Here is a 22,914-nt window from a genome sequence, read left to right on the forward strand (position 1 = left end):
TGCAGTCATTCTTCCCCCTCCTTCCTTCCTAGAGGCCTAAGTTGCCTAGGATGGGCTTGAACTCACAGTTGTGCTCCAGCCTTCTTATAGTAGCTGGGACATGCCATTATTTTGGGGTTAGGGACCCTCTCTTAATTTTCCCCATATTTAGTTAGGAGTTTGTGAAGTATCTAATTTTTCTCTCATTGTAACATTTCACATATTGTAAATTGAGTATCTGTTAGGTTTTGGAATATTTTCCAGTCCATGAGCTATCTTGAGTATGGGACCCAAATCTAATTATGAATTTAATATTTTATGTATTAATTATACAAACAGCCTAGAGATAATCTTGTGTCTCTTGCCGGGCAATGGTGGCACACGCCTTTAATCCCAGCACTTGGGAGGCAGAGGCAGGCAGATCTCTATGAGTTCGAGGCCAGCCTGGTCTACAGAGCTAGTTCCAGGACAGGCTCCAAAGCCACACAGAAACCCTGTCTCAAAAAACAAAAAAAACCAAAAAAAAACTCGTGTCTCTCTTGCCCTCTTTCTCTCCAATGTATGTATGTACAATACAATGTATGTATATGTATGTATGGGGAATAAAATTCAGGGCTTCATACAGACTTGGCAAGCAACGACTTACAGTCTCCATGTAAGTTTCATGTATGCATGAGCGCATATTTCATGGTGGTATCACGTTAGTGTTCAAAATGTTTCTGATTTTAGTATTTCTATTTTTTCAAATTAGTGTTATTCAATCCAATAATATGAATTTACATTTTCACCCTTTACACTATGTTATAATCCTACAGTTAGGGTTATTCCCTTACATACACAAAGATATGGAGGCTTGCATTTAGGGACCAGGATGTTCCCTGAGGATGGCCTCATAGAAATGAGTCTGTGTGAAGCACTCACTACTGATACTGAGCACTGACCCTGATTTCTGATGCCCCCCTCAACTAGCCATCATTCCTGGGTAAGCCCTTTCCCCTAACGCTCTGTGCTCCTTCCCAGGATAACCTGATGTTGGAGAAGGCCTGTATGGCAGTGGAAGAGGCAGCCAAGGGTGGGGGCGTGTACCCTGAAGTGCTGTTCGAGGTTGCGCATCAGTGGTTCTGGCTCTATGAACAGACAGCAGGCGGCTCATCCACTGCCCGTGAAGGGGCTACAAGCTGTAGTGGCAGTGGGATGAGGGCTGCTGGGGAGGCTGGGCGGGTGCTGCCCGAGGGCAGGGGTACCTCTGGGACTGAGCCTGTTTCAGTGGCTGCAGCGGCAGTGACAGCGGCAGCCACAGTGGTTCCGGTCATCTCAGTGGGATCCAGTTTATATCCAGGTCCAGGACTGGGGCATGGTCATTCCCCTGGCCTGCACCCCTACACTGCTCTACAGCCCCACCTGCCCTGCAGCCCTCAGTACCTCACCCACCCAGCTCACCCTGCCCACCCTATGCCTCATATGCCCCGGCCTGCCGTCTTCCCTGTGCCCGGCTCTGCATACCCACAGGTGAGACTGGCGTTGTGTTGACTGTGTGGTAGTGGGAGAGCACAAGGAGTTCGCAGGGTTGGAGTCGAGTACTTTGGGAGTATAGTAGGGCTGTCCAGGAGTTCGGATGAGGTGTGTGTAGGGGAACCAAGGCTGCTAAGAAATGTAGGAATGCCCATTTGTCACGACATAACTTGGTATCTGTTCTTCCCTATCCATATAGGGTGTGCATCCTGCATTCCTGGGGGCTCAGTACCCCTACTCAGTGACTCCTCCCTCAATTGCTGCCACTGCAGTATCCTTCCCTGTCCCTTCCATGGCTCCCATCACAGTTCATCCCTACCACACAGAGCCAGGGCTCCCACTGCCAACCAGTGTGGCTTGTGAGTTTCGGGGACAGGGAGCAGGTGAATGGAGGGGAGGTGGCACACTGGGCATGGGACGTAGGAAGGAAATCTCTGGACCTCTTCTCTCACAGTGAGCAGTGTCCATCCAGCATCCACATTTCCAGCCATCCAGGGTGCATCACTGCCTGCTCTGACCACGCAGCCCAGCCCTCTGGTAAGCGGAGGTTTTCCACCACCCGAGGAAGAGACACACAGTCAACCAGTCAATCCACATAGCCTGCACCATCTGCATGCCGCTTACCGTGTTGGTAAGAAGTCCCTTTCTGTACTCTACCAACAGCTGGGTGAGGGGCTCTCTTCAGTGGATTCCCTCTATAGCTCTCAGTTTGTTTACTATGGGCCAGGTTCCTGGCTGGGGTAGAAGGTGGAGGGTACACCCCATTGTATGCCCATCTGTTTCCTAGGAATGCTGGCACTTGAGATGCTGGGTCGCCGGGCACACAATGATCACCCCAACAACTTCTCCCGCTCCCCCCCCTACACTGATGATGTCAAATGGTTGCTGGGGCTGGCAGCAAAGCTGGGTAACACCTCCCCTCCCCAGGACCATTGTCCCCCGACCTGATTCCCTACCATCCTATCCCAGACCTCCTTCCTAGCTCTTGCTCAGAGTTGAGGCCTTGGTCGGGTATGTGTGCAAGAGTGAGGGGTGGAGGGTTACCTCAGCTCCTGGGGTGGAGGGAGGCTCTCTGTCAGGCCAGAGCTGAGATAAATAAGTGGGTCCCTAGGGCAGAGGTGGCCACCCCCGTCTCATGCCCCTCCCCCTGCCCCCCAGGAGTGAACTACGTGCACCAGTTCTGTGTGGGGGCAGCCAAGGGGGTGCTGAGCCCGTTTGTGCTGCAGGAGATCGTCATGGAGACGCTGCAGCGGCTGAACCCCATTCATGCCCACAACCATCTTCGAGCCCCGGCCTTCCACCAACTGGTGCAGCGCTGTCAGCAGGCATACATGCAGGTGATAACTCAGGAAATATGGAGCATGTTCAGGGAGGTGGGCCCAAGTTGTGTATGCTTTGTGCTAAGATCTCCTCAACCCACCCTCCAGTACATCCACCACCGCTTGATTCACCTGACCCCTGCCGACTACGACGACTTTGTGAATGCGATCCGCAGCGCCCGCAGCGCCTTCTGCCTGACACCCATGGGTATGATGCAGTTCAACGACATCCTACAGAACCTCAAGCGCAGCAAGCAGACAAAGGAGCTGTGGCAGCGGGTCTCTCTAGAGATAACCACTTTCTCCCCTTGAGTCTGGCCCCTACAGGGCCCTATATAGGGACACAGGCCTGTGGCTATGGGGGCCCCTCACACAGAGGGAGTGACTCTTGGCTGGACAGGTCATCCCCACTCAATTCCCTGAGAGCCCAGACTGGCAGCTGTTCTTGGGCTGTAGCTTGGGGCCAAGATGTCTCAGACCTTCGAAGCCTAGGGCTGGGAGAGACAGCCTTGTCTGGGAGAGGGCGTTGGGTGGCCTCTGATATTTATTTGGCATTTATAAATATATAAACTCCTTTTTTACTCTGTTTTTGGGTCCTTCCCTTCTTTGTGTAGAAGAACTGTGGAAAGTCAGTTGATACCTGCTGTATTCTAGGTGGTTCACTTCACTGAAGCAGACAAAACAGAAAAATAAGGATGTTTATTAAGGACATTTCTAGCCCACAGCTAGGGCTCATATTCAGCTCTATGAGCAATTGTCCGACCTCATCCCCATTCAATGTGAATGACACTAGGGAGGCCAGGCCACAGGTAGATCCCACTGTCTGATTAAAGGGGCCTTAGCAAAGGGCCCTCTCGTGGGTAGGCATAGACACACAAACTGCTGGGGACGAAGAGGGAAATAATGAATTAATACATTCTTCTACCCCCTCCCTGGACCCTCTCTTCCTTACCTCCCAGGTTCATAGGTCAAAAGTACCTAGTACCATAACAGGGTACCAAGGGAAAGCCCCTTTTTTAGGCCCCCAAACTATGTCAAAGGAATGGATGCCCTTCCCTTTTCAGCTATTCCAATCCTGGGGGCCACTGAGGTAGAGGGGTAAGGGGCCAGGACACTCTAATCCCCCTTTTGGGCCCTGTTCTAAGGCTTGCCCCTCAGTGAAGCAGCAGGCTTTTTGCTGGTATGAGAAGGCTGGGGCATCAGCCCACACTGGAATGCTGCAATTCTTCCCGAAGCCACAAGGGGGCTGGCTGTCCAAGCCGGCTCAGCAGCTTTGATAGTTCCAAATTATGGTTCCGGAAAAAATCCGTAAGGAAAAGGCGAGACTGATGGGAGAAAAGGTGAGAGGAGAAACAAACAGTAAAGAGTGCAGCAAGACCAGACCTGGAGGTGGAGCGGCAACCTTGACTCATCTCACTCACCTCCGCGTCCATGTCTGGGTACCTCCGGCCTTTACTTTTCCCTAGACAGCGAGTCTTACCACCTTCAAGTCCCTGGCACCAAAATCCTTTATCTTCATCAAACCTGCTCAAAGGAACAGGGCATTAGGTGTCAGGGAGGAAAAAAATTCAAGCCTCACAAATGCACCCTACCCCTCCCAGCCCACAGGGAGAGATGTCTCTTCCAAACAATCCCCTTTTTTCCCCACAAAAACTTCTTCCTCTTGGACCATGCTCTCCCACCTGAGGGTCCTTGTGTAGTTGAGAAAAGGGGTGATACCCAGGAACTTCTGGATGGTCTCCATCGAGGCTGCTGGGTTGATACGAAGCTCCTGCCCATCCACAATCAGCAACTGAAGGAACAGGGATGTGGTTCCCTCCAAATTCCTAAGACTGGGCTGAAGGGAGGGGACCCTAACGAAGGCTCTTGGGGGAACTGTACCTGTCCAGAGGGATAGTAAGTCAGCCAGCGCTGCAGGTGGGTAGAATAGTAGCCAGGGACAAGACAACGACTCTGCAAGGAGCGAAGTACCAGAGGGGCCTGAGAAGAAGCTGAAATCACTTGGTAGAAGGTATAGTTCAAAGCGACTGGGTCTCCATGTGCTCTCTGGTGCTGCAGGACCAAGGACAAGAAGGGACAGGGCTGGTGATTTGACAGTATTATACTGGCCATATTCTTGTCTGGTGACAATAGCAAAGCTACCCCTCCTTAAGGGACCAGTTTAATTTCCATACCCTCATTTCTTTCTGTGTCTCTAGCCGTTACTACCTTCTCCACCTTTCCCTTAAGGCCTAGAGGTCCCAAGCTTCAGGCAAACCTGGTACCAGGAGTAGGCCCTGTCAGCAGGGTTGGTGAGGACAGTGATGATCTTGGCTCTTGGTAGAAGGGCAGCCCCCCGCCGTGGTACAACCTCTGAGTCAAAGTAGGTGGCACTTTTTTCAAAGAGGAAGTCAGTGCTGGCATTGGAAGGAACAGGAAAGAAGTCCATGTACCTATAGAAGTAGCATAGAAAAAAGAAACATTTCAGTGGCAAGGCCAGATGTTTGTGTGCTGGCAGATGCTGGAATGGGTTATTTTTTGGAGAAGGCCATGTTGCTCTGAGAAACACTCAAGGGGACCCAGTCTCACCAGTCGATACCCTTGTGGTAATTAGGGCCATTGAAGAACTGAATTTCCTCAAAGGTGCTGGGGCTAGGAAAGCTGCTTGTCACAGCGGGGTGCAGGCTCAGGAAGAAGTGCACAGCTGTGGTGCCTGCATGGAAGACAAGGACCAGCCTGTGCAGGAAAGCAGCTAGCTCAACAGCATCAGTCTGAAGGAACTAAGAAAACACTCCCTTCAGCCAGAGTAAAGTAAGAGAAGAAAACCCTGAGGGAGGCCCAGGAATGGGTTAAAAAACAGTGGCTTTTGCCTTCCACTTTATCAGAACCACTTGTAGTTCCCCTCCCCCTCCCTAGTACTCAGGCCTGAATCTAGAGCCCCCACGTGGGGAATACTCTTCCACAGACCTCTTCTTTTCTGATTTTGAGATTAGGTCTTACTAAGTGGCCCAGACTTCCATGAATACACTCTATAGCTGGGCAGGCACCAAAGCCGTCTCTGCCTCCTAAACTGCTGGAATCACAAGTCTGTACAGCCAAGGCTGGCTATTTAATACATTTTTAAGACAGGATCTTATGTAGCCCAGGCTGGCCTCAAACTTGCTTTATAGCCAAGGATGGCTTTGAATTTCTGATCTCGCCTGTTCCACCAGACTGGCTTTTATGCTGGGGCTGAAACCCAGGGCTTAGCGCAGGCTCAGCACACATCCCAGCCCCTCTTTCTCTCTTTTAAACTCTATAGACAAGCCAGGTATGGTGGCTTACGCATGTAATCCCAACACTTGAAAAACTAAAGCAAAGAGATCAGGGCGCACTCAGGGTTGGCCTGGGTGATATGAGACCCTGTCTCAAAAAAACTAAACAAATAAAAAAAAAAATTCCACATATGGGAGCTAGAGAGGTCAGTTGAGTGTACAGTGGTATCCTGTGTAAGGCCCTGGGTTCAACTCTCAGAACACTAAAGGAGAACAAAGCTGTTACCACATTGCCTCTGCAAGCTGACACGCATGGATGGCTCTTTATTAGTAGTACAAGTAGTATTTTTTGAGTTTTTGAAACAGGGTCTTCTCTCTGTAACCCAGGCTAGTCTGGAACTCAGTATGTAGCCCCAGCTGGCTTTAAGTTCACTGTAATCTCCCTGCCCTTGCCTCCTAAGTGCTAGGTAAGCTACTATACCCATTTTTCTATAAATGTGCTATATAGCTAAGAATTGGGGGGGGGGGGTAGTTCCTGTCTCAGGGCTGTGAAAGTAACTCTGTAGTTTAAGGTTCTTGCCACTAAATGCAACAATCTGCGTTTGATCCCTAGTATCCACATGGTGGAAAGAGAGACCTCAAGTTGTTGGGCACATGTATGTACATTTACACGCAGACATAAAGGTGCGCATTGCGTGTACACACACACACACACACATACACACACACACACACACACACAAAATGTAATCAAAAAATATTATGGCGCACGCCTTTAATCCCAGCACCCAGGAGGCAGAGGCAGGCGGATTTCTGTGAGTTTGAAGTCAGCTTGGTCTACAGAGTTTCAGGACAGCCAGAGCGACACAGTGAGATCCTATCTCAACACAACAGAACAGAACTGGAAATAACTGATTCCTCAAGTTTCCCTGCACACGTGTTTACACATTCATGCAAGCACACTAAATAAATGTAATTAAAAAAAAAATCTTTTCTCAAGAGACTTGACTAATTAGAAGTAGGTATGCGAAGGCAGCATAGGATGAACTGGCTGTGGACAATTTACCTGTCTTCTGTGGTCCCACAATGAGGAACTTGGGGAGTCGATCACACGTTTTCTCCTTGGACCAGATATCTTTGTGCCTCTTGTCATCACAGGGGTTCTGAAGGTTAGGGCACGAGTCTGATGAGGACTAACCTTGTGACCCTTGACCCCATCACACCTCTGCCAGTGTGAGCTCCATCCTTACCTGCCAAAGGGGGTTTCGCTCCTGAGGAAAAAGTTCAAAGTATTTTCGTGCAAGGGGGACAGGAGGAAGGGTCTGGAGACGCAGTCGTGTCCAGCACTGGAGGAAGCGCACCAGGCTCTCAAAGGTGTACAGGCCCAGTCGGTCATTTCCGTAGTTGGACAGGTGTGTCATAAAGACGCTGATCTACAAGAGGGTGCCTCATGTGAGACGCAGCCACCCTATCCCATAATCAGCTTTGGTGAGCGAGGCCCTGGCTTGAGAAGTTTGGCTCTCCAGTATTCTGGTTCCCTTTTGGTACCTTACCGGATTAAGTAGCACTGTCAGAAAGAGCTCTCCACCTCGGATGCTCCGATCTAGTTCACGAGAACCTCCAGGATACTCGTTGTAGAAGATTGTATGGGTAAAGAGGCCACATGTTTGCCGGGGAAGCACCTGAGAGGAAAAAAAAGTACAGTGACAGATGAGACATGAATGGTAAGATGGAGGGCAGATAAGGACCAAAGTCAGGAGGCATTGGCAATCCCTGGTTTTATAGAGGTTCAGTTTGAAGTTACAGTAACAAAATTTACTATCTGCATTATCAAGATATTTATCCCCTATTTTGTGGATGCCTTGGGCTGACAGATGACAAGCCACATGTCCAGGCCAGTTAGAGGCTTGTCTAAATTTCAGAGTTTAATTGAAATTAGTAGTGGGAATCCCTCACCATGATGCCATTGTGAATGAAGCCACGGCGGTAGCGGGCAGGACGGAGATGAGGATACTCCTCGGTGCTGGTCACCTGGATGCCCCATACAGATTTCCAGGCCTCATAGAGCTGCGTGTGGATGGGGTACACGCCCGAGTGGTGGGGGGCCACAGCATACCCCAGATCCGTAGGAATCCCATGCTCCTGGGAATGGCATAGACTCTCACCAGGACCTGGTGAAGTTTGGGGAGTAGAGGGTAAAGAGGGTGGGGTGCCTCCACAGAAAGGAAACGGGAAAGGGTAGGAAAGGGTGTCCATTAGGGAGGGTTAAAAAAGAAACATTATCTCTGGGAGAAAGTATGAGAGAGAGACTCAGGAGTCTCACCAAGGCAAACTGTTTGTTGAGCCTCATCTGGTCGGCCAGCACCGAGCGGTTGTGGAAGAGGTGAGGCTGCATGTGGCTCCACATGTGGGGGAACCACCAGAACTCTCTGCGGTGCTCCAGCAGCATGTCGTCCCCTGCGTCCTCCTCCTCTGTCCCTAGGGTCACACACCGACTGCTGACCACAGTCAGCCCATGCCTTTGTTTTGGAGAAATACTGGCCGTCTTCCATCCTTTGGACATTACCGATCCCTGCCCATGGCCAAGGCTTTCTGTTTGCCACCCATGTCAATCCATGTCTGCCCTAAACTCTGTCCCTTTCTCCAACGTGTGTGCCCAGGGTCAATACTAAAGAGACAGAACAGGAAATGAGCTCACCTGTATGGTAGAACTTGCCCGAGAAGCCCAGGTTGAAGGTGAAGTTGGGGACTAAGGTCCTGAGTTTGCTCTGGGTGGTCAGCAGAGCCTAGAAAGAATAGTAGAGAGATGCCAAATCAGGAGACAACATACTGACTGAGAAATATACAGTAAGTAGATGTCTTTCCAACTATAAAAGGCAGAGAATCTATCTATGACCAGCTCAGAATCAAAGCAGGGAATCTGACAGACAGAGCTTGCAAATTTTCTAGCAAAATACACAGAAAAGAAAAAAAAAAACTGACCTCAACATCAGCCACCTTCATGCGAGTACCTTCTTTGCCCACAAAGATGTCATCAATGTCTACTAAGATGTAACGGTCAAGGTCCAGGCAGAGGCGCTTCCCAGTGAGGTATGCAACAGCATCAACGAAGACAAGCTTATGGAGCCAGAAGGAAAGGCCGTGTCCAAACAGCACCCGTTGTATGCCATCATGAAGCCCCAAGTCCTGTACCACAGTTGGGAGCCGGGCCCGCCCGAGCCCTGGTCCTGGCACAGGGAGCTCAGCAGCTGTCCGATGGCTGGCAAGCAGCACGGGTTCATAGGTGCTATGATTGGACTGGAAGATGGTCCAGTCATCACCAGGCAGCGGTCCTGGCTCCAAGCGGCTGGGGCGGGTAAGATGTAGTAGTGGGGCAGAAGGATTCACTTGGTAGTCCCGGAGCCCCAAATTTGAGTGTAGAAAAAGGGGAAAGCCCTTAAGCTGGGCACTCAATAGGCTATGCTCATGGGCTCGGAAAAAGCCAATGATGCCTACACCGTACTCCACACAGTACCGGTCTAGCAGCTCTCGGCTCCAGGAGTCCAGGTTAACATACTTCAGAAGGTTCTCATAGATGACCAACACATAGCGGCCATGGCTGTCATCAGTCAACGTGGGCATGTCCCCTCGGCCAGGTGCTAGTTCAGTGCTATAACGAAAGCGACTAGACTCCAAAATAGCCACAATCTCCTGCCCCAATTGTGAGTATGCACTTTCCACAAACACAAGAACCACGGGTTCTGTTCGGGTTGTTTCTGGAGGCCTAGGGGGGCGAGGTGGGACTGGCGGCCGTGCAGGACCGGCTGCCCCTGCACCACAGTCTCCCAAGGGCAGAGGCAAGGGTTCCTTGGCCTTGGGGCTGGTGGATACATAATAAGCCAGGAATCCCATGGAGACAAGACTGAAACCAATCAGCAGCAGGATGAGGCGGTGCAGTTCCAGCTGCCGAGCAGGGCGTACCACTTTCCACAGCTGGAGCATGGCGAGAAGTGAGGCAGCAATGGGGACCACCTCAGGAGATGGGAGGAAGGGGTTCTGTGGGCTGGAATGGTCTTGATAGGGCACAAGAACAGAAAAATACGAGAAAGGGATTCTCTTAGGATCAGTGACCCATGAGATGGGAACAAATTCTTTCAATACGGGATAGGAGAGGCAGAAGGAGCAACAGGTTGCACTGGACAGAATCTACTGGTCTCAGGTCACCATGGCCCCTGGCCCATGCCTCAGGCTGAAACTTGAGCTTCCTCAGCTCTGCTGGTGGTTCTTCCATCAGAAATCAGCTAAGTCCAGAAGAGTGGCCTCCATAATCTGTAAGGCAGAGAAATCAGTACATTACTTCTCCCTTTGAAAGTCTGTTACTAACCCATTCTACTTATCCCATCTCTTACCCCACGCTCTTCTATGCAGGCACATGCCTGGACACACGTTTGAGACAGTCTCTCTCTGGACCTGGAGCTCTCGGTTCCAGTTAGAAGGAATGGCTGGCTAGCAAACCTGTCTGCTTGTTTTCACTTCCCCAGGCTGAGATGTGCACCACCAGACTTTAGTACTGGGAATCTAAACCCAGAGCCTCACACTGGCTCAGCAAGCACTTCACCCTCTGAGCCATCTCCCCAGCCCAGATGCTTTGCTCTATAGAAGAATACAAGGTGAATCCCATACCTTGGCTTCATAGCTCGTTCTTTCTTAGAATACCCAAATAAATGTCCAAATTCTCTTATGTCCAAGCTTGGTCAGCAACACAGGTTATGAAAGAGCCTATCCAGAGAGACCAAACAGCCAGGAGGGTGACCGGAGGTCTGTGAGCAGTCTGCCAGTGAGCAGGAGCACTGTGGGCTTTCTACAGCACATCTCAGAGGCCTCATGACCCAATCAGACATCAGATAGGAGAAATCCCCTGAGTCTTAATCTTCTACATCAATCACACCCGTCATCACCCCCAACGGTACTAACGAACTTGCAGTCATGTGGTCCCTGTGGTGGAGGAACTTGAGAAATGGCAAGAGTTAATAATTCTATTAGTGTCTGAGTCCAGAACTTGGGAGACTTTCCTTGGCACTACTTGTAAAAAATTACCCATACCCTTCTCTTCCCTGTGCCAGAATCAGGGGGGAAGGTAAAACCCGCTTGTGCATAAGAAAAGCCGGAAAGCCAAGTGCAGACTGTATGCACTGGTCCTTCCTGAACTAACCACATCCTCCCTCCAGAACAGCACAGGAGCATCCCTAAGGATGGAGGAAAACGAGGAATTGAATCCAGCTATAGCGAGTGGGTGGCGGGCAGATGATCAGAAGACAGTTTTAAGGGAATCTCACTTGACGGCTTCTTTTCCCAGAGACCACTGCAGGTTTCCATTCATTTTATCTGAGCCACTCCCAGTGAGGTCAGCAGCTGGCAATCCCTCTCCACTGCCATTCCACACACCTCAGCGGGGACAGGCAGAGACAGGATCTTTCAGAATCCAGAGAGATGGTTTATTTAGAGTTCAGCTTTGGCCTGGGTAAAACTAAATGACATAACTGAGCTGGGAGACAGAATAAAAACTGTGATGGGGACTGGAGAGATGGCTCAGAGGTTAAGAGCACTGCTGTTCTTCCAGAGGTCCTGGGTTCAATTTCCAGCAACCACAAAGTGGCTCACAACCATCTGTAATGAGATCTGGTGCCCTCTTCTGGTGTGTGTATACATAGTAATAATAAAGCAAACAACAAACAAACAAAACTGTGGTGGGGCTGGAGTCCTGGGTTAGTAGCAGAGCCCATGCCTTACCATGCCCAAGGTTCTAATGCAATGGCAGGGGACGGGGGGAGGAGTCAGAGGACAGGTGTAGATCACAGAAAGAGCTCAAGTCTTTCTTTCTTTTTTCCAAAACAGAATTTTTCTGTGTAACCCTGACTGTCCTAGAACTCACTCTATAGATCAGGCTGGCCACAAACTCAGAGATCCTCCTGCCTCTGCTACCCAAGTGCTGGTTTAAAGGCGTGCGCCATCACCATCTGGCAGGACAGTTGTGAGAACTCACGCGGGTGGCCTGTGTTGATAACGGTTATCTAGAGATATTCTGATTAGCAGGCATTCTGAGAGCTTTGCTCGTGTTTGCAAACCTAGATTTAAAATGGTCCCATTCGTTACAATGTGCAAATGATAAACATTTAGTATAAAGGATACTTCATATCTTTTTGTGGTTTGGTTTCCAATGCTGGCACTGGAACATATGGCCTTGAACAGGCTAGGCAAGTACCCTCCCTGGAGTTACAGCCCCAGGCCCTACAATTCTGGTCCTTTCCTAAGATAGTGGACTCACACAATGCTCTCCTTGTGATGTTAGACAGTTTAAGTTCCTCCCCAGCCACACAACTACAATGCTAAGCAACTGACATCATAGAGCAAAGGGCACTGATAGGCACTGCGGTTAGTAGGTTAGGTGTACTATATGCATCTTTAATTTAGGATATTTTAAAGGTTTTTCAGGATGTAAATCAAGTGCACTTGTACTTAATACAAGTTCGAAGAGGTAGGGAAAATGCACATAAGTATTGGTTCCATCTACACACACACACACACACACACACACACACACACACACACAAACAGTTTCAGGCCCAGAGAAGTTTAGTAACTTACCCAGTATCACAAAGCTCCAGTCAGTGGAGGAACTGGGATTCAAAGGTCAGGCCTGTCAAGTTCCTGTGTTGTAACAAACTGCATTTTAACTTCATATCTAGAAGAAGCACTAAGATCTAGGGAGGGGGTCATGTGAGAACTGTTAGGGGTAGTACAATGACTAACACTGGAGGAGAAACGTGTGTGGCAGTGGAAAGTTTCTGAGGAAGGAGAAAACCAAGGGTCGTCATCCACAGTGGACAGCAAACAGTCAGGGAGGGCTGGAGGTGGGCCCACCACTGGGAAAGAGCAGAGCCCACGCTGTGGGGGGAAGGCAGACCGATTGGGGACCTGGCCTAGATGATAAAGGGACCCTCCTGCGGGGACTAAGAGCTCACCAAAGAAATGAGGAGCCCACAGGTGGGGGAGCTGGAGGGGAAGGGGCAGGAGCGCGGCCGAGAGTTGACACCAAGCAGGAACCGGCTGAAAGAGCCCGGTAGTGACCCGGGCGAAGCAACCGGAATGGGGCAACTGAGGGGAGGCCAGCGGCATGGACATAAGGCAGGGGCGCAGAGGGCCGGCTGAGGGGCCGCCCAGGACGACCCTGCGGGTGGTTACAGTGGCGACACTCACGGGGAAAACTGGGGATGACCGCGGACGGGAGGCTGCTCTCAAGGATGGCTCACCCTGTGGAGTGGGCGGCGTCCCCGCTGTCCCCGGGCCCCGCTGCGTCCCGGGGCTGCCGGGCTTCCCTGCTCGCGGGGCCTCGGGCCGCGTCGCGGCGACTCCGCCATCTCCGAGCGAACGCTCCGCCGCAGCCGGGCCCAACTACCGCTTCCACCAGGGGGAGGCGGCGCGCTGCGGCTCGTGGCGTCCGCTCGGGCCGGCGCGCTCTCTGAGCGTGGCCGCCGCGCGACCAGGGGCTGGGAGAACCCGACGGCCCACCGCCGTGCCCGGCAGATCCGCAGCCCCGCAGCCCCCCCGGCCTCGCGCTCGGGCCACCGACGCGGACCCCCTCCTCCACGCCGGGTGGCACAGTCTGCAGAGCGTCGGGGCGGGCCCAAGGCCCAGGCCCGTCCACTCAGCCCCGCGAAGGGGGAGGGAGCCGTGCACAGAGGGTGGGGCCACTTCCCACTGGGGCGGAGCGAAGGCACAGGCCCCTGCTTAAGAACCCACTTCCTCCCGGCGGCAGACAGACTCAGCAGCTCTGGCTGAGTTTATACCAAGTTTTCTTCTTCAGGCCCCAAGGGAATGGGAAAAGATGTTTGTCTTCTCCTGAAGCCCTGTCACGAAAGCCCCGCGAGCCTCCAACAGAAAGAACACAGTGGACTGTTTAAAGGTTATTTTATTAAATATCTTCAAGGTTTCATTGTAACAAAGCTATGAAGGGACTACCAACATTCAGAACAAACACTAATTTTTAAATTATTTCTAAGTCATCATGCAAAAGTTCTGCATCAAATGCCTTCCATTTCCTGTTTAAAAGGTGGTTTGTTTTTTTTAATAGTCTATTAATAGTCTATAGATGCTGACATTAGCCCCAGAAGTGGAGTAAGAATGCTAAGGAGTGGGGCTGGAGCAGCCGTATGAAGCTATGGGTCTCAATGAGCTCTAAGACCAATCGTTGTCTGCAAGCCAGCAAAACCAAACCCTGTGGTGAAGTGTCTGTGGGCTGGCACACAGGCTGCAGGGCAGGAAGGGACTAGGGTCCAGGGTCTGAGGCATGCAGAAGGTGCTTGAGGAGCCTGGCTAAATTCAAGCACCAGCACCCATGAGTTTGTTCTCCTCTCAGCTGGTTCCAAAGCCTGAAGTTCTTTTCCCCAGCTCCTGTGTCTCCTGAAATCCACTCCCCCGCCCCCCAGTGCAGATGCTATGCAGTTGTTTGATGGGGGAACCAAGACCAGGCCAACTGCTCCTCCTTTATCTTCTGTTGATCTGCTTAGGGTACAGATCTTTTCTTCCTGGAATGGAACTCCTTGAGCACAGAGGGACAATGAATGCAGAAGCCTTGGCTCTGGACCCCTTTTCTGGGTACATGCAGGTGAGGGGGTGATGCCCATGCAGATTGTCCAGCAGAAAGTCTATACTTCAGTTGGTCAGTCAAGAGGCCTCTTTAAAGAGGACACTCCTCACTCAAGCAGTCAGTTCAAACTCAAACACAGGGAGAGAGATGGACGTGCAGCATGGGAAGCAGCCCGGAGGGCAGCCAGAATGCATAGAAACAACCACCAACTCTTATCCCACTCCTCACATCCCACAGGGCACTTGGCAGAGGGCCCAGGTCCAGATGAGGGTCAGCACGGGGACCACCATGAAAATGCAAGACAAAGATGGTCCAGATCAGCACAGAAATAGAACTGCCAAAAGTGGCAAAAGGAACCCTGGCCAAGGTCTACATCCCTCCTTGCTAAGTTAGGAAAACCAACAGGAAGCAAAGTAGCAACCCCTTCCTTCCCCTTCCCATCCACAGAAACCAGGCCGCGGCGTCAGGGCCCACGTGCATTGTGCATCCAAGAGATATGGATGAGTGAGTGCATGTCAGACTAACACGAGGTTTCTCATCAGCTTCATGGCGGATACACGTTTGCAGCACCAATTCTCTTTCTGCCTACATTAACTCGAACAGCACAGCAAAGTCCAGGCCTCCAGTCCTAAGGCTACTGGTTCTCAGCTGCCTCCACAGCAGACGGGCTGGGAGCTCTGCATTCTCTCCCAAGTAGGTCTGACAGCCACGGCATTTTCTTCCATCTCCTTCTAGGTGTCGATGCATGTTCTGAAGAAGTCCACTTCTAGACCTGGGGTAATCAGGCCACCTCTGGGGCTGCAACTACACCATGGCTTCCAAAGCTCTGTCAAGAGTCCTTGCCTGGTCCCCCTGAGTCCACGGGGGCCTGAGTCCAAGCTCACCTCTTCAAAGCTGGTGGGTGAGCCCACTGTCCATGCCTGGATGAGTCACACAAACTCCTGCCTTGTGCAAGCCCAAGGGCTATCAGTTGTTTTAAAATGCATCACGGTACGAATCCCAGTTTTTTTTTTAAACAATCTTTTTTTCTTAAATGTAAAAAACACCTCGGTACAGCAGAGACAGACACGAAGGGCGGGCGGGAGGGCTGCATGCAGGGGCGTGCATTGGCTGCTGCCGCTTTGTAATTGAATTGTTTTAAACCTCAAACGAACAGGACTGCCGCTGTCACTCAGGCCCCCCAGAGTCACTGGCTGCGAAGGTTCAACCTCCAGCTGGAATCTCCTGATGCCCCTGTTGAAACAGAAGGTGGCAGCAGAACAGAGGATGATGACAACACAGACAAAATCTCTGGGATTTTAGTACAATACTATACACATGGCTAAATCCACTTCAACAAGCAAAGAAGGGAGAAGCCGACATTTGCTTTACAGCATTGCCTCCATTTGAGTGTTTTACATGCTTTATGTATAGTATCGTACTTGATCTTCACAATTAATTCATCATGGACCGGAGGTAGGTACCACTTTCTCCCTCTGTTGGTAACTAAAGAGACTGAGGGCTTAGCAAGAGGAAGACTGCATACACCAAGTTTGGGGTCTGTCTGGCTACAGAGCAAAGCCCAGTCTTTCCCTTCTCCCCACCAGGCGTACCTGTGGCTGAGTTCACTGCAGTGGTGCGGCAGGGGCCCCTGAGCAGTGATAGTGAACATTGAGCCATTTGCCATCTCGGCGGTGCCATACCCGGGTCTCCTCCGACTGGCTGGTGCGAGGTCGACCCTGCCCGTCGATGTACTGGGTGAGCCGGATATAGGCGATGCAGGCTGCGTCCTCCCCAATCACGTGGACGTGAGGGTTTAGGATGGTGGTATGGATGGGCTTGCTGTTCTTGGACAGGACTGCAGGGGGCAGGGCAGGGAAGTGGACGTAGTAGGCATAAGGCTTGGGCGCTCATATATTCCTGCCAGGCTGCACCCTCTTTACTGTAGCTCCAGCAGCCATTCCTAGAATCCCCAAGTGCCCCCTCATCGCCCCCAGAGGCCAAGATCCCTCACAATATCAGTTTCACCCAAAAGGAAGAGAAACGTGGGTAGTAACAATAGCAACTCCTCTTTTCATTAGGGAGTGTGCTGAGGCTTTACATGCAAGACATGGGTTTGTTCACTGCTATTATTTTCTTTACTATAAGGAAAAAGACTCAAATCAAAGAAAATATTTAAACTTAGGACCATAAGGCTCTAATAAAAGCCTGTGGTTTTCTACTTGGTTAGGCTGATGTTTGAAAGTTCTAAGCTCACTTTGCCCCATCTAAGGCTGAAGAGAAAAATCACAAAAGCAACACATTCAAAGTCATTTTGTGACTTAAAAAGAAAAGGCCTATCAAAGTTTAAAATCCCTAAAGTTACCCAGTTCAGGATCTCCCCCAAACTTCCAGGGTTCTCTGGGTTTGGAAAAGCAAAGGGAGCTGGACACCATTATCAGCATACAGTGTGCTTATGGCGAAGCTTCCATTCGGACTTGCTTAAGTTCATTCCAGTGCTATAGAAGCTGCAACAGCCCTTCCTTGGAACCAATATAAACACTGCTCCTGGCTTAGAGAGCTAGGGCATTAGGCAGGCAGCTAAGGTGTGGAGAAATCACAGGGGGGGAGTCAGTGAGGAAAATAGCTACAATGTAACACTCCGGGTAGACTAAGAGCCACCTAGAATAAAGTGGACAAGAGGAAGGAAAAATGAAGAATGAGGTTCTTGGAAAGTAGAGAAAGAGATGGAGGGTATGATGATTCAGTTCTGGGACCTCTGGCAACTGTTCAGACTATAAATCTCTCCCATTCAGATGCCTGGCTCCCGCAGTGTCCAGGGTAGCCCAGCCACAGCTTCTGACCTCACAAATCACCATTAGTGCTTTGTTACTTGCTTATTTTACTTCCTTTACTGTGAGTCCTGCAGACACAGACCTCTCATCATTACTTGCTGAGATCATCTTGACTTAGTCTTGAAGGGTTTATAGTCTGTCTCAGAGAAAAGTGATGCTTAGAGAGCTACAACCACCCTAACCCCAACGGTGAGGATCAACAGGGCCTTGATACAGTTGCCAAATGAATGGGCACACTCGTCTTTTAAAAGAGCAGGACACAGGGGGTGAGCACACAGCAGGATGCAGCAGGAAGGCCAGATAAGGTGAAGATGGGCAACTAGGGGAAAGGGTGGGTAGGGACAGAGGCGGGGACAGAGGGGCAGGCAGGAGTATATCAGCAGCACGAACCCACTCACGATTCTCAAAGTAAAACTTATGGAAATCCATCCCCTCCACGAGGTTACCAAGGGCTTCTGGCTCAAAGGAGGTGAGGCCCGGGTCACAAATCTTCCTGCAGAAAAGAGGGCCAGGGGTGGGGTGGGGGGCAAAAACAGCCCGTCAGGCCTCAATGGGAATTATGTGCCTTCTTCATCAGCGTGTCTGTCCCACAGAAGGTTAGCTAGTGGCTACACCAGACAAGACAGCACTCCTCAGGGTTAGCTTTGCAGAGCCACTCAGCTGTCCTGCTCTTTCTCCCATGTCAGGATAATAGGGCAGGCTCGGCTGTGGGGGTCCTATGGGCTTAGGGCTCAGATATGGCCCTGTTCCCAGGAACACAGACACTTTTTGGAAAATAGAGGTGTACTTGGGAGACGAGCCATCTCAGGGCAATGGGTCTTTTACTCACGTGTAGGCCTCAAAGTCTCCGTTGTTGATGGCTTCAATCAGTTGTTCTGTGATCTTAATGATCTCCTGTTTTCGCACTGTTAGGGAGAAAAATCCACTAATTTACCTGTTGGGCAACTTCCCAAGGGACAAGAGAGCCCTCCTCCGTCCTTCAGGGATCCCTTATGGCCTCTTTGTCAAAGACATCCTCCTCCTGTCTTTTAATGCCCTGTGCAAGAGGAACAAGCCCACCCTTCACCTCATCCTTTTTGGCATCTGCAGAACCAAGGACTACCTCCTTTCTAAGCCCATCCAGGAGTTATGAAATCTGTGGCCTTTGCCACCTTCTTTATCAACAACTATGTTGCAGTAAACAACTTGTTTTTAACAGCTGAGGAGCCTGTAATGTCGTGAACCCTCTATTTAAGAGTCTGTGCATTCCACCTTTAGCGGGCTTAGGCTCTCTGAGAAGCAGCTCTAGGTACGGCTGTTCTCTACCTCTAACCACTTACTTCTCTCACCAGGGGGCTCAGTCAGGTCGCAGTTACTACCCCCTTGTAGCCCTTACTCAGCAGTCCAGAACTTAGCCTCGGACCCCTGCCTGAGAGCAAAATCGAGCTAGAGATGAAGTTCCAAAAGGATGAATAGAGTGTGGGTGGATGCTTAGCTCTCTTTACACCACTGTCTTCCACGGGGATTTCCTGGGATAAAGGATCTCAGACCTGCGAAAACCTTTGACAGCTTCTCACGTGAGAGATGGCTACATTGCCCTTGGCTAAGCTCCAGAAAAACTAGAGAACTACACCTATGGAAGACCAACAAAAGACTGGGAGGCAGGCAGTTTGGTGACCTCCTTCCCTACCCAAGGGGCACATAGTGATACCCTGCTCTCTGGGGTAGCTCACTTACAGACAGAGCCACTATTAGCAGGGGGTGTCTCTAGCGTAAGGGCGAGCTTGGACTGAGATCAGGCTAACCCTGACTGTAACTGGAGCCCCAGGCTGGTCCAGGCCACAAGCCTTTCCTCACAGGCGCAAGAGGCTGCAAGACAGACAAATGCGAGCATTAGAACAGTCCCAGCATGGCACAGCTGGGCACAGCTGGGCCAGCACAGCCAAGGGGAGTATTTGGAAAGGAATGGCATAATAGGTGCAGCCAGGAGGGACTCCACAGACCACTGATAGGTGGGCAGCCCTGACTGAGCAGCCGAGGCTTTATGGGAGCCAATGAGCTCCATTCTCTTTGGAGAAGCAGGCAGGTATGCCCCACGTAACACTTTCCCCTGGGTCCCATCAAATCTCTTGCGAGGACCTGACTAGGGTCCTCGTGGGTGAAGAAGACTGGATTTAGAAACTCCCTAAGGGTATGGTGTGGGGCGAAGAGACCAAGACAGGCATCCTTTAACACAGACAGAACTGCAGACATAAGCACGAATCTCAGGAGCCCTGCCAGCTACCTCTGTGGTGAGGTGGGGACCCCTCAGCAACCCCCACTTGGCAGATAGGGAAACTCAATCTCTAGGCAGCTCACACACTTCACAGACTTTTGAAGGTAGCGTAGCTGGAGTTTATGCTTCTTTTTGAGACGGGGTCTCATAGTGTAGCTAGGTTGGCCTTGAATTCAATGGAGATCCTTTGGCTTCAGCCACAGCCTCCTGAGTGCTAGGATTCTAATTGTGTAGCATCACACTTAGTTAAGATTCAAAATCACATCTGTCTCATTCAGAGCCCATGTTCCGAATATGGCTGAGTCTCAGGAAATGCTAAACCCAAGACAATCCCGAGGTCGCTCTGCACCACCGCTCTTTCTCCCATCCCCATGGACTTGACTTCTCACGGTTTTTCCCAGCTGTTGCCAAATCAAGGCCTGCTACACATCCCAGTGGCTTTCTACTTCCCATTTCCACACCATGTTTTTCCACCCACCCTTCTCTGGGCTCCAAACTCAGACCTGCTGGGGACTAGGCCTCCATCAGGCCCCTGGCTCTGGCAGATGCCATACCCCTAAAGCTGACTAACAGGTAGCTGGCCTAGGCTGACCAGCTCTTGGGGAAATCCCTGAGGGGCTTCAGGAAGAGCCAGGGAGTTGGAAGCCAGAATGTGCCTCCCTCACACTTACTGGCTGAGGAGCAGAGAGAAGGCTGGGGCTGCATGCCTGCAGAGGGGGCTGTTCTGTCCCGGGGGCTCCGTCCTTCGGGCACCAAGCTGCCATTCCCAGTGCGGAGCGGGGCAGCTAGCCAGCCAGGGCAGGGCAGGGCAGGGCAAGGCAGAACAGCCAAAACAAACAGAATAAGGCAGGTGAGCGAGCAAGCCGAACAGGACCCAAGCCACTGGCACTGCAGAGCCGGGGCAAGGTGATACCTGGGGCTGCTGTGGGCACTGGACCACATCCCACTCAGCTGCCTCTGCCAGAGAGGCCTCCCAGCTGGGAACACTGCAAAGGTGCATAGACCTAAGCCTGCAGCTTCCAAAGGAGCCTTAAAACATCCTATACAAGGTCCCCTGCTACTAGAAGACATTCAAGAGGGGTTAGGCCACGTGGCCAGCAGAGATGATACCTCTTACTCTGTCAGAGTCGAACTGATCTCTCACTCCCAGCAGCGTACCAACTTATACGTACACACTTTCAGTGTGTTTGACTCTCTCCGATAGGGTCCTGCCCCACATCCTGTCTTTTCTGACGCCCAGCAGGAGGTCACTTATAGAAACCAAAGGCACAAGTTCTATGAGGCCAACCCAAAGAGCAGAAGATTTCCACTGGTCTGGCCTCTATGTTCCTTATAGCTCTGGCATTCTGGCCACTTCAAGTTTAGGCTAGTGATCATCACAGGCCCACAAAAGCAGCTGCATGTAGCTTCAGACACCACAACAGCTCTAATTCTGTCAGTCCTGGTCAGAACTCAGGACCAGAGTGGAAACTCACCCCAGCCAGTCTGGGGCTGTCCTTGGTGTTTCTGTTGCTTCTTGTTCCTTTCTCTTTTTGAGGGGAGAGGTGCTGGGCTAGGCAGTGTTCTACCACTGATTTGTACCACAACCCCTTGATTTCATTTTAGAACTCGAAGTTCTACATCCAGAGAATTACCTTGGGTCTTAGGAAAACCAGAACCGATTTCTGCAGACGCCTCTGCTCTGGGATGCTACATCATTATCAACAACAGGAACAGCTCTCTAAACACTGGTCCTAAAGACAGCTAATTTGGCTATTCTAGACTTTGGTAAAAAAGGAGAAGCCCTTTTTGCTTGGTCACTAACACCAGATTGGGACCTTATGTCTTAGTGCATGGAATGTAGTTTTTAGGTCAAGCCCCCTATTGTGTAAGGAGGCACCAATCTCAGTTCCAGGGACAGAAAAGACCGATGTCCCATCAACACTGAAGTACCTGGGTCACAGTTGGGGGCCCTTCCCCTCCAGGGACAGCACCTACCTTTAAGGTCTTCATCTTCTGTAGTGGTATTGCAGCTCTCTGTGGAGCCCTGCGGTCCAAAGAGAACATGTATATCATTAGTCCTTGGACGCTTGGAGGAAGAAGAATGAACAGGTTCCTACAAGAGATGCCCAGAAGAACCTGAGAGGCTCCTCTGAGAGGCTCCTGCCTTCCATCCTTACTCCTTGTTCAGAAAACTCTTCAGGTTCCAAAGTCCTTCCTAGGCTTTCATGTCAGGAAAAGGCACTACCTAATCACTCAGGCTACAGCTCAGACCATTCTTCATGCTTCTCTTCCTTGCATCTTACTTCTCTACAGACGCACAGCGAGCTACCATCTGTCAGAGTATCACTGCTGCAGCCTCCAGCTCCCTTCCTGACACTCGGGCCTTCTTCTTAGAGTTCTTATCTATGATGAACTTACAAAATACAGCTAGATTTTATCTCCCTCTGATAAAAACTACCAGTAGCTTCTCTTTGCTGCTGGAATAAATGTAAATCATACGGCCAGACACAGCGTGCACACCTTTAATCCCAGCACGTGGGAGGCAGAGGCAGGTGGATCTCTGTCAACTCAAGGCCAGCATGGTCTACAATACTGAGTTCCAGGACAGCCGGAGCTACACAGTGAGACCCTGTGTTGAAACACATAAACCATACTGAGAACCCTGCCTACTTCTCCAACTTCTTGACTCTCCTACTCCTTAGGCCTTTGCTCACTAAGCTCAGCTGCTTGGTTCTTTCCGGCATTACCAGGCCTTACTTCCTTCCCACTGATGTTTCATTTCTAGCCCAGACAGCCCCTCCGCGAAGCCATTCTCTGACCATTTCATTAAAGGCCATGTTCACTCTCTTTGTGTCACTTTCTTCTGAGAACTTATCACTACTGGATTTTATTTTATTTGATTGTTGGTATGTTATCTACTAGGTCTACCCCTCCCCCCAAACAGAAATTTATTTTGTCCTCTCTATACAGCAGAGTCATGGTATTCAGCAATGGTACTAAAACCGCGGGGGGTGGGAGGTTACGATACAGAGAATACTGTACAGTCTGCCTAGATTCTTGCCCTTTTGGGGGATGTATGCGTGCATGGTGTGCATGGGTGCATGGTGTGTATGGGTGTGAGTGCATGTTTGTTGTGGACGGTGTGCATGTATGCATGGGTGTTAGTGCATGTTTGCTATGTATGGTGTGCATGTAT

The 22,914-nt window shown here is 50.8% G+C and overlaps 3 protein-coding genes across 22 annotated transcripts in view; 1 reads left to right on the top strand and 2 right to left on the bottom strand.

Moving 5' to 3' along the window:
* Zswim8 (zinc finger SWIM-type containing 8) overlaps positions 1–3,396 on the top strand; it is a 16,297-nt gene extending 12,901 nt beyond the window's left edge. For 2 of the 4 annotated variants that reach the window (XM_005367639.2, XM_005367638.2), the window contains exons 21-26: positions 1,000–1,488; positions 1,691–1,850; positions 1,946–2,122; positions 2,279–2,398; positions 2,650–2,828; positions 2,919–3,389. In XM_005367639.2, coding sequence (XP_005367696.1) covers positions 1,000–1,488; positions 1,691–1,850; positions 1,946–2,122; positions 2,279–2,398; positions 2,650–2,828; positions 2,919–3,122 — 1,329 coding nt within the window. In that variant the 3' untranslated portion in view covers positions 3,123–3,389. Of the gene's footprint in view, positions 1–999; positions 1,489–1,690; positions 1,851–1,945; positions 2,123–2,278; positions 2,399–2,649; positions 2,829–2,918 lie in introns of all 4 variants that reach the window. The other 2 variants (XM_005367635.3, XM_005367636.3) reach the window with 1 other exon arrangement.
* A 104-nt stretch (positions 3,397–3,500) lies between these two features.
* Ndst2 (N-deacetylase and N-sulfotransferase 2) lies at positions 3,501–13,662 on the bottom strand. 2 transcript variants are annotated; one of them, XM_013353990.2, is made up of 15 exons: positions 13,333–13,662; positions 12,668–12,730; positions 9,026–10,351; positions 8,742–8,829; positions 8,367–8,521; positions 8,000–8,185; positions 7,597–7,725; positions 7,294–7,476; positions 7,110–7,206; positions 5,379–5,502; positions 5,068–5,242; positions 4,692–4,862; positions 4,493–4,602; positions 4,232–4,334; positions 3,501–4,135 (listed from the first exon to the last, which is right to left on the bottom strand). In XM_013353990.2, exons 3-15 carry the CDS (start codon positions 10,022–10,024, stop codon positions 4,010–4,012), a joined length of 2,646 nt encoding a protein of 881 aa, XP_013209444.1. In that variant the 5' UTR covers positions 10,025–10,351; positions 12,668–12,730; positions 13,333–13,662; the 3' UTR covers positions 3,501–4,009. The 2 variants fall into 2 exon arrangements, with proteins under 2 accessions (XP_013209444.1, XP_005367699.1); XM_005367642.3 differs by having other exon boundaries at positions 13,280–13,662.
* A 488-nt stretch (positions 13,663–14,150) lies between these two features.
* Positions 14,151–22,914, bottom strand: part of Camk2g (calcium/calmodulin dependent protein kinase II gamma) — a 58,150-nt gene continuing 49,386 nt past the window's right edge. For 8 of the 16 annotated variants that reach the window (XM_013353975.2, XM_005367648.3, XM_005367651.2 and 5 more), the window contains 5 exons: positions 21,714–21,762; positions 18,312–18,387; positions 17,881–17,975; positions 16,262–16,506; positions 14,151–15,902 (listed from right to left, as the gene is read on the bottom strand). In XM_013353975.2, coding sequence (XP_013209429.1) covers positions 16,274–16,506; positions 17,881–17,975; positions 18,312–18,387; positions 21,714–21,762 — 453 coding nt within the window. In that variant the 3' untranslated portion in view covers positions 14,151–15,902; positions 16,262–16,273. Of the gene's footprint in view, positions 15,903–16,261; positions 16,507–17,872; positions 17,976–18,311; positions 18,388–20,407; positions 20,522–21,713; positions 21,763–22,914 lie in introns of those variants that run through there. The other 8 variants (XM_005367643.2, XM_013353974.2, XM_005367646.2 and 5 more) reach the window with 2 other exon arrangements.

The sequence above is a fragment of the Microtus ochrogaster genome, unplaced genomic scaffold (genome assembly GCF_000317375.1).
Source record: "Microtus ochrogaster isolate Prairie Vole_2 unplaced genomic scaffold, MicOch1.0 UNK21, whole genome shotgun sequence".
NCBI lineage: Eukaryota > Metazoa > Chordata > Mammalia > Rodentia > Cricetidae > Microtus > Microtus ochrogaster.

What these genes read in the sequence shown, in the direction of transcription:
- Ndst2 (XM_013353990.2), bottom strand. Translation starts at nt 10,024, where the DNA reads ATGCTCCAGCTGTGGAAAGTGGTACGCCCTGCTCGGCAGCTGGAACTG. An exon ending in TCATTCACAATGGCATCATG is followed by an intron (nt 7,726 to 7,999) that starts GTGAGGGATTCC and finishes TTTTCCTCTCAG; the next exon opens with GTGCTTCCCCGGCAAACATG. An exon ending in GGGCCTACTCCTGGTACCAG is followed by an intron (nt 4,863 to 5,067) that starts GTTTGCCTGAAG and finishes TTGGTCCTGCAG; the next exon opens with CACCAGAGAGCACATGGAGA.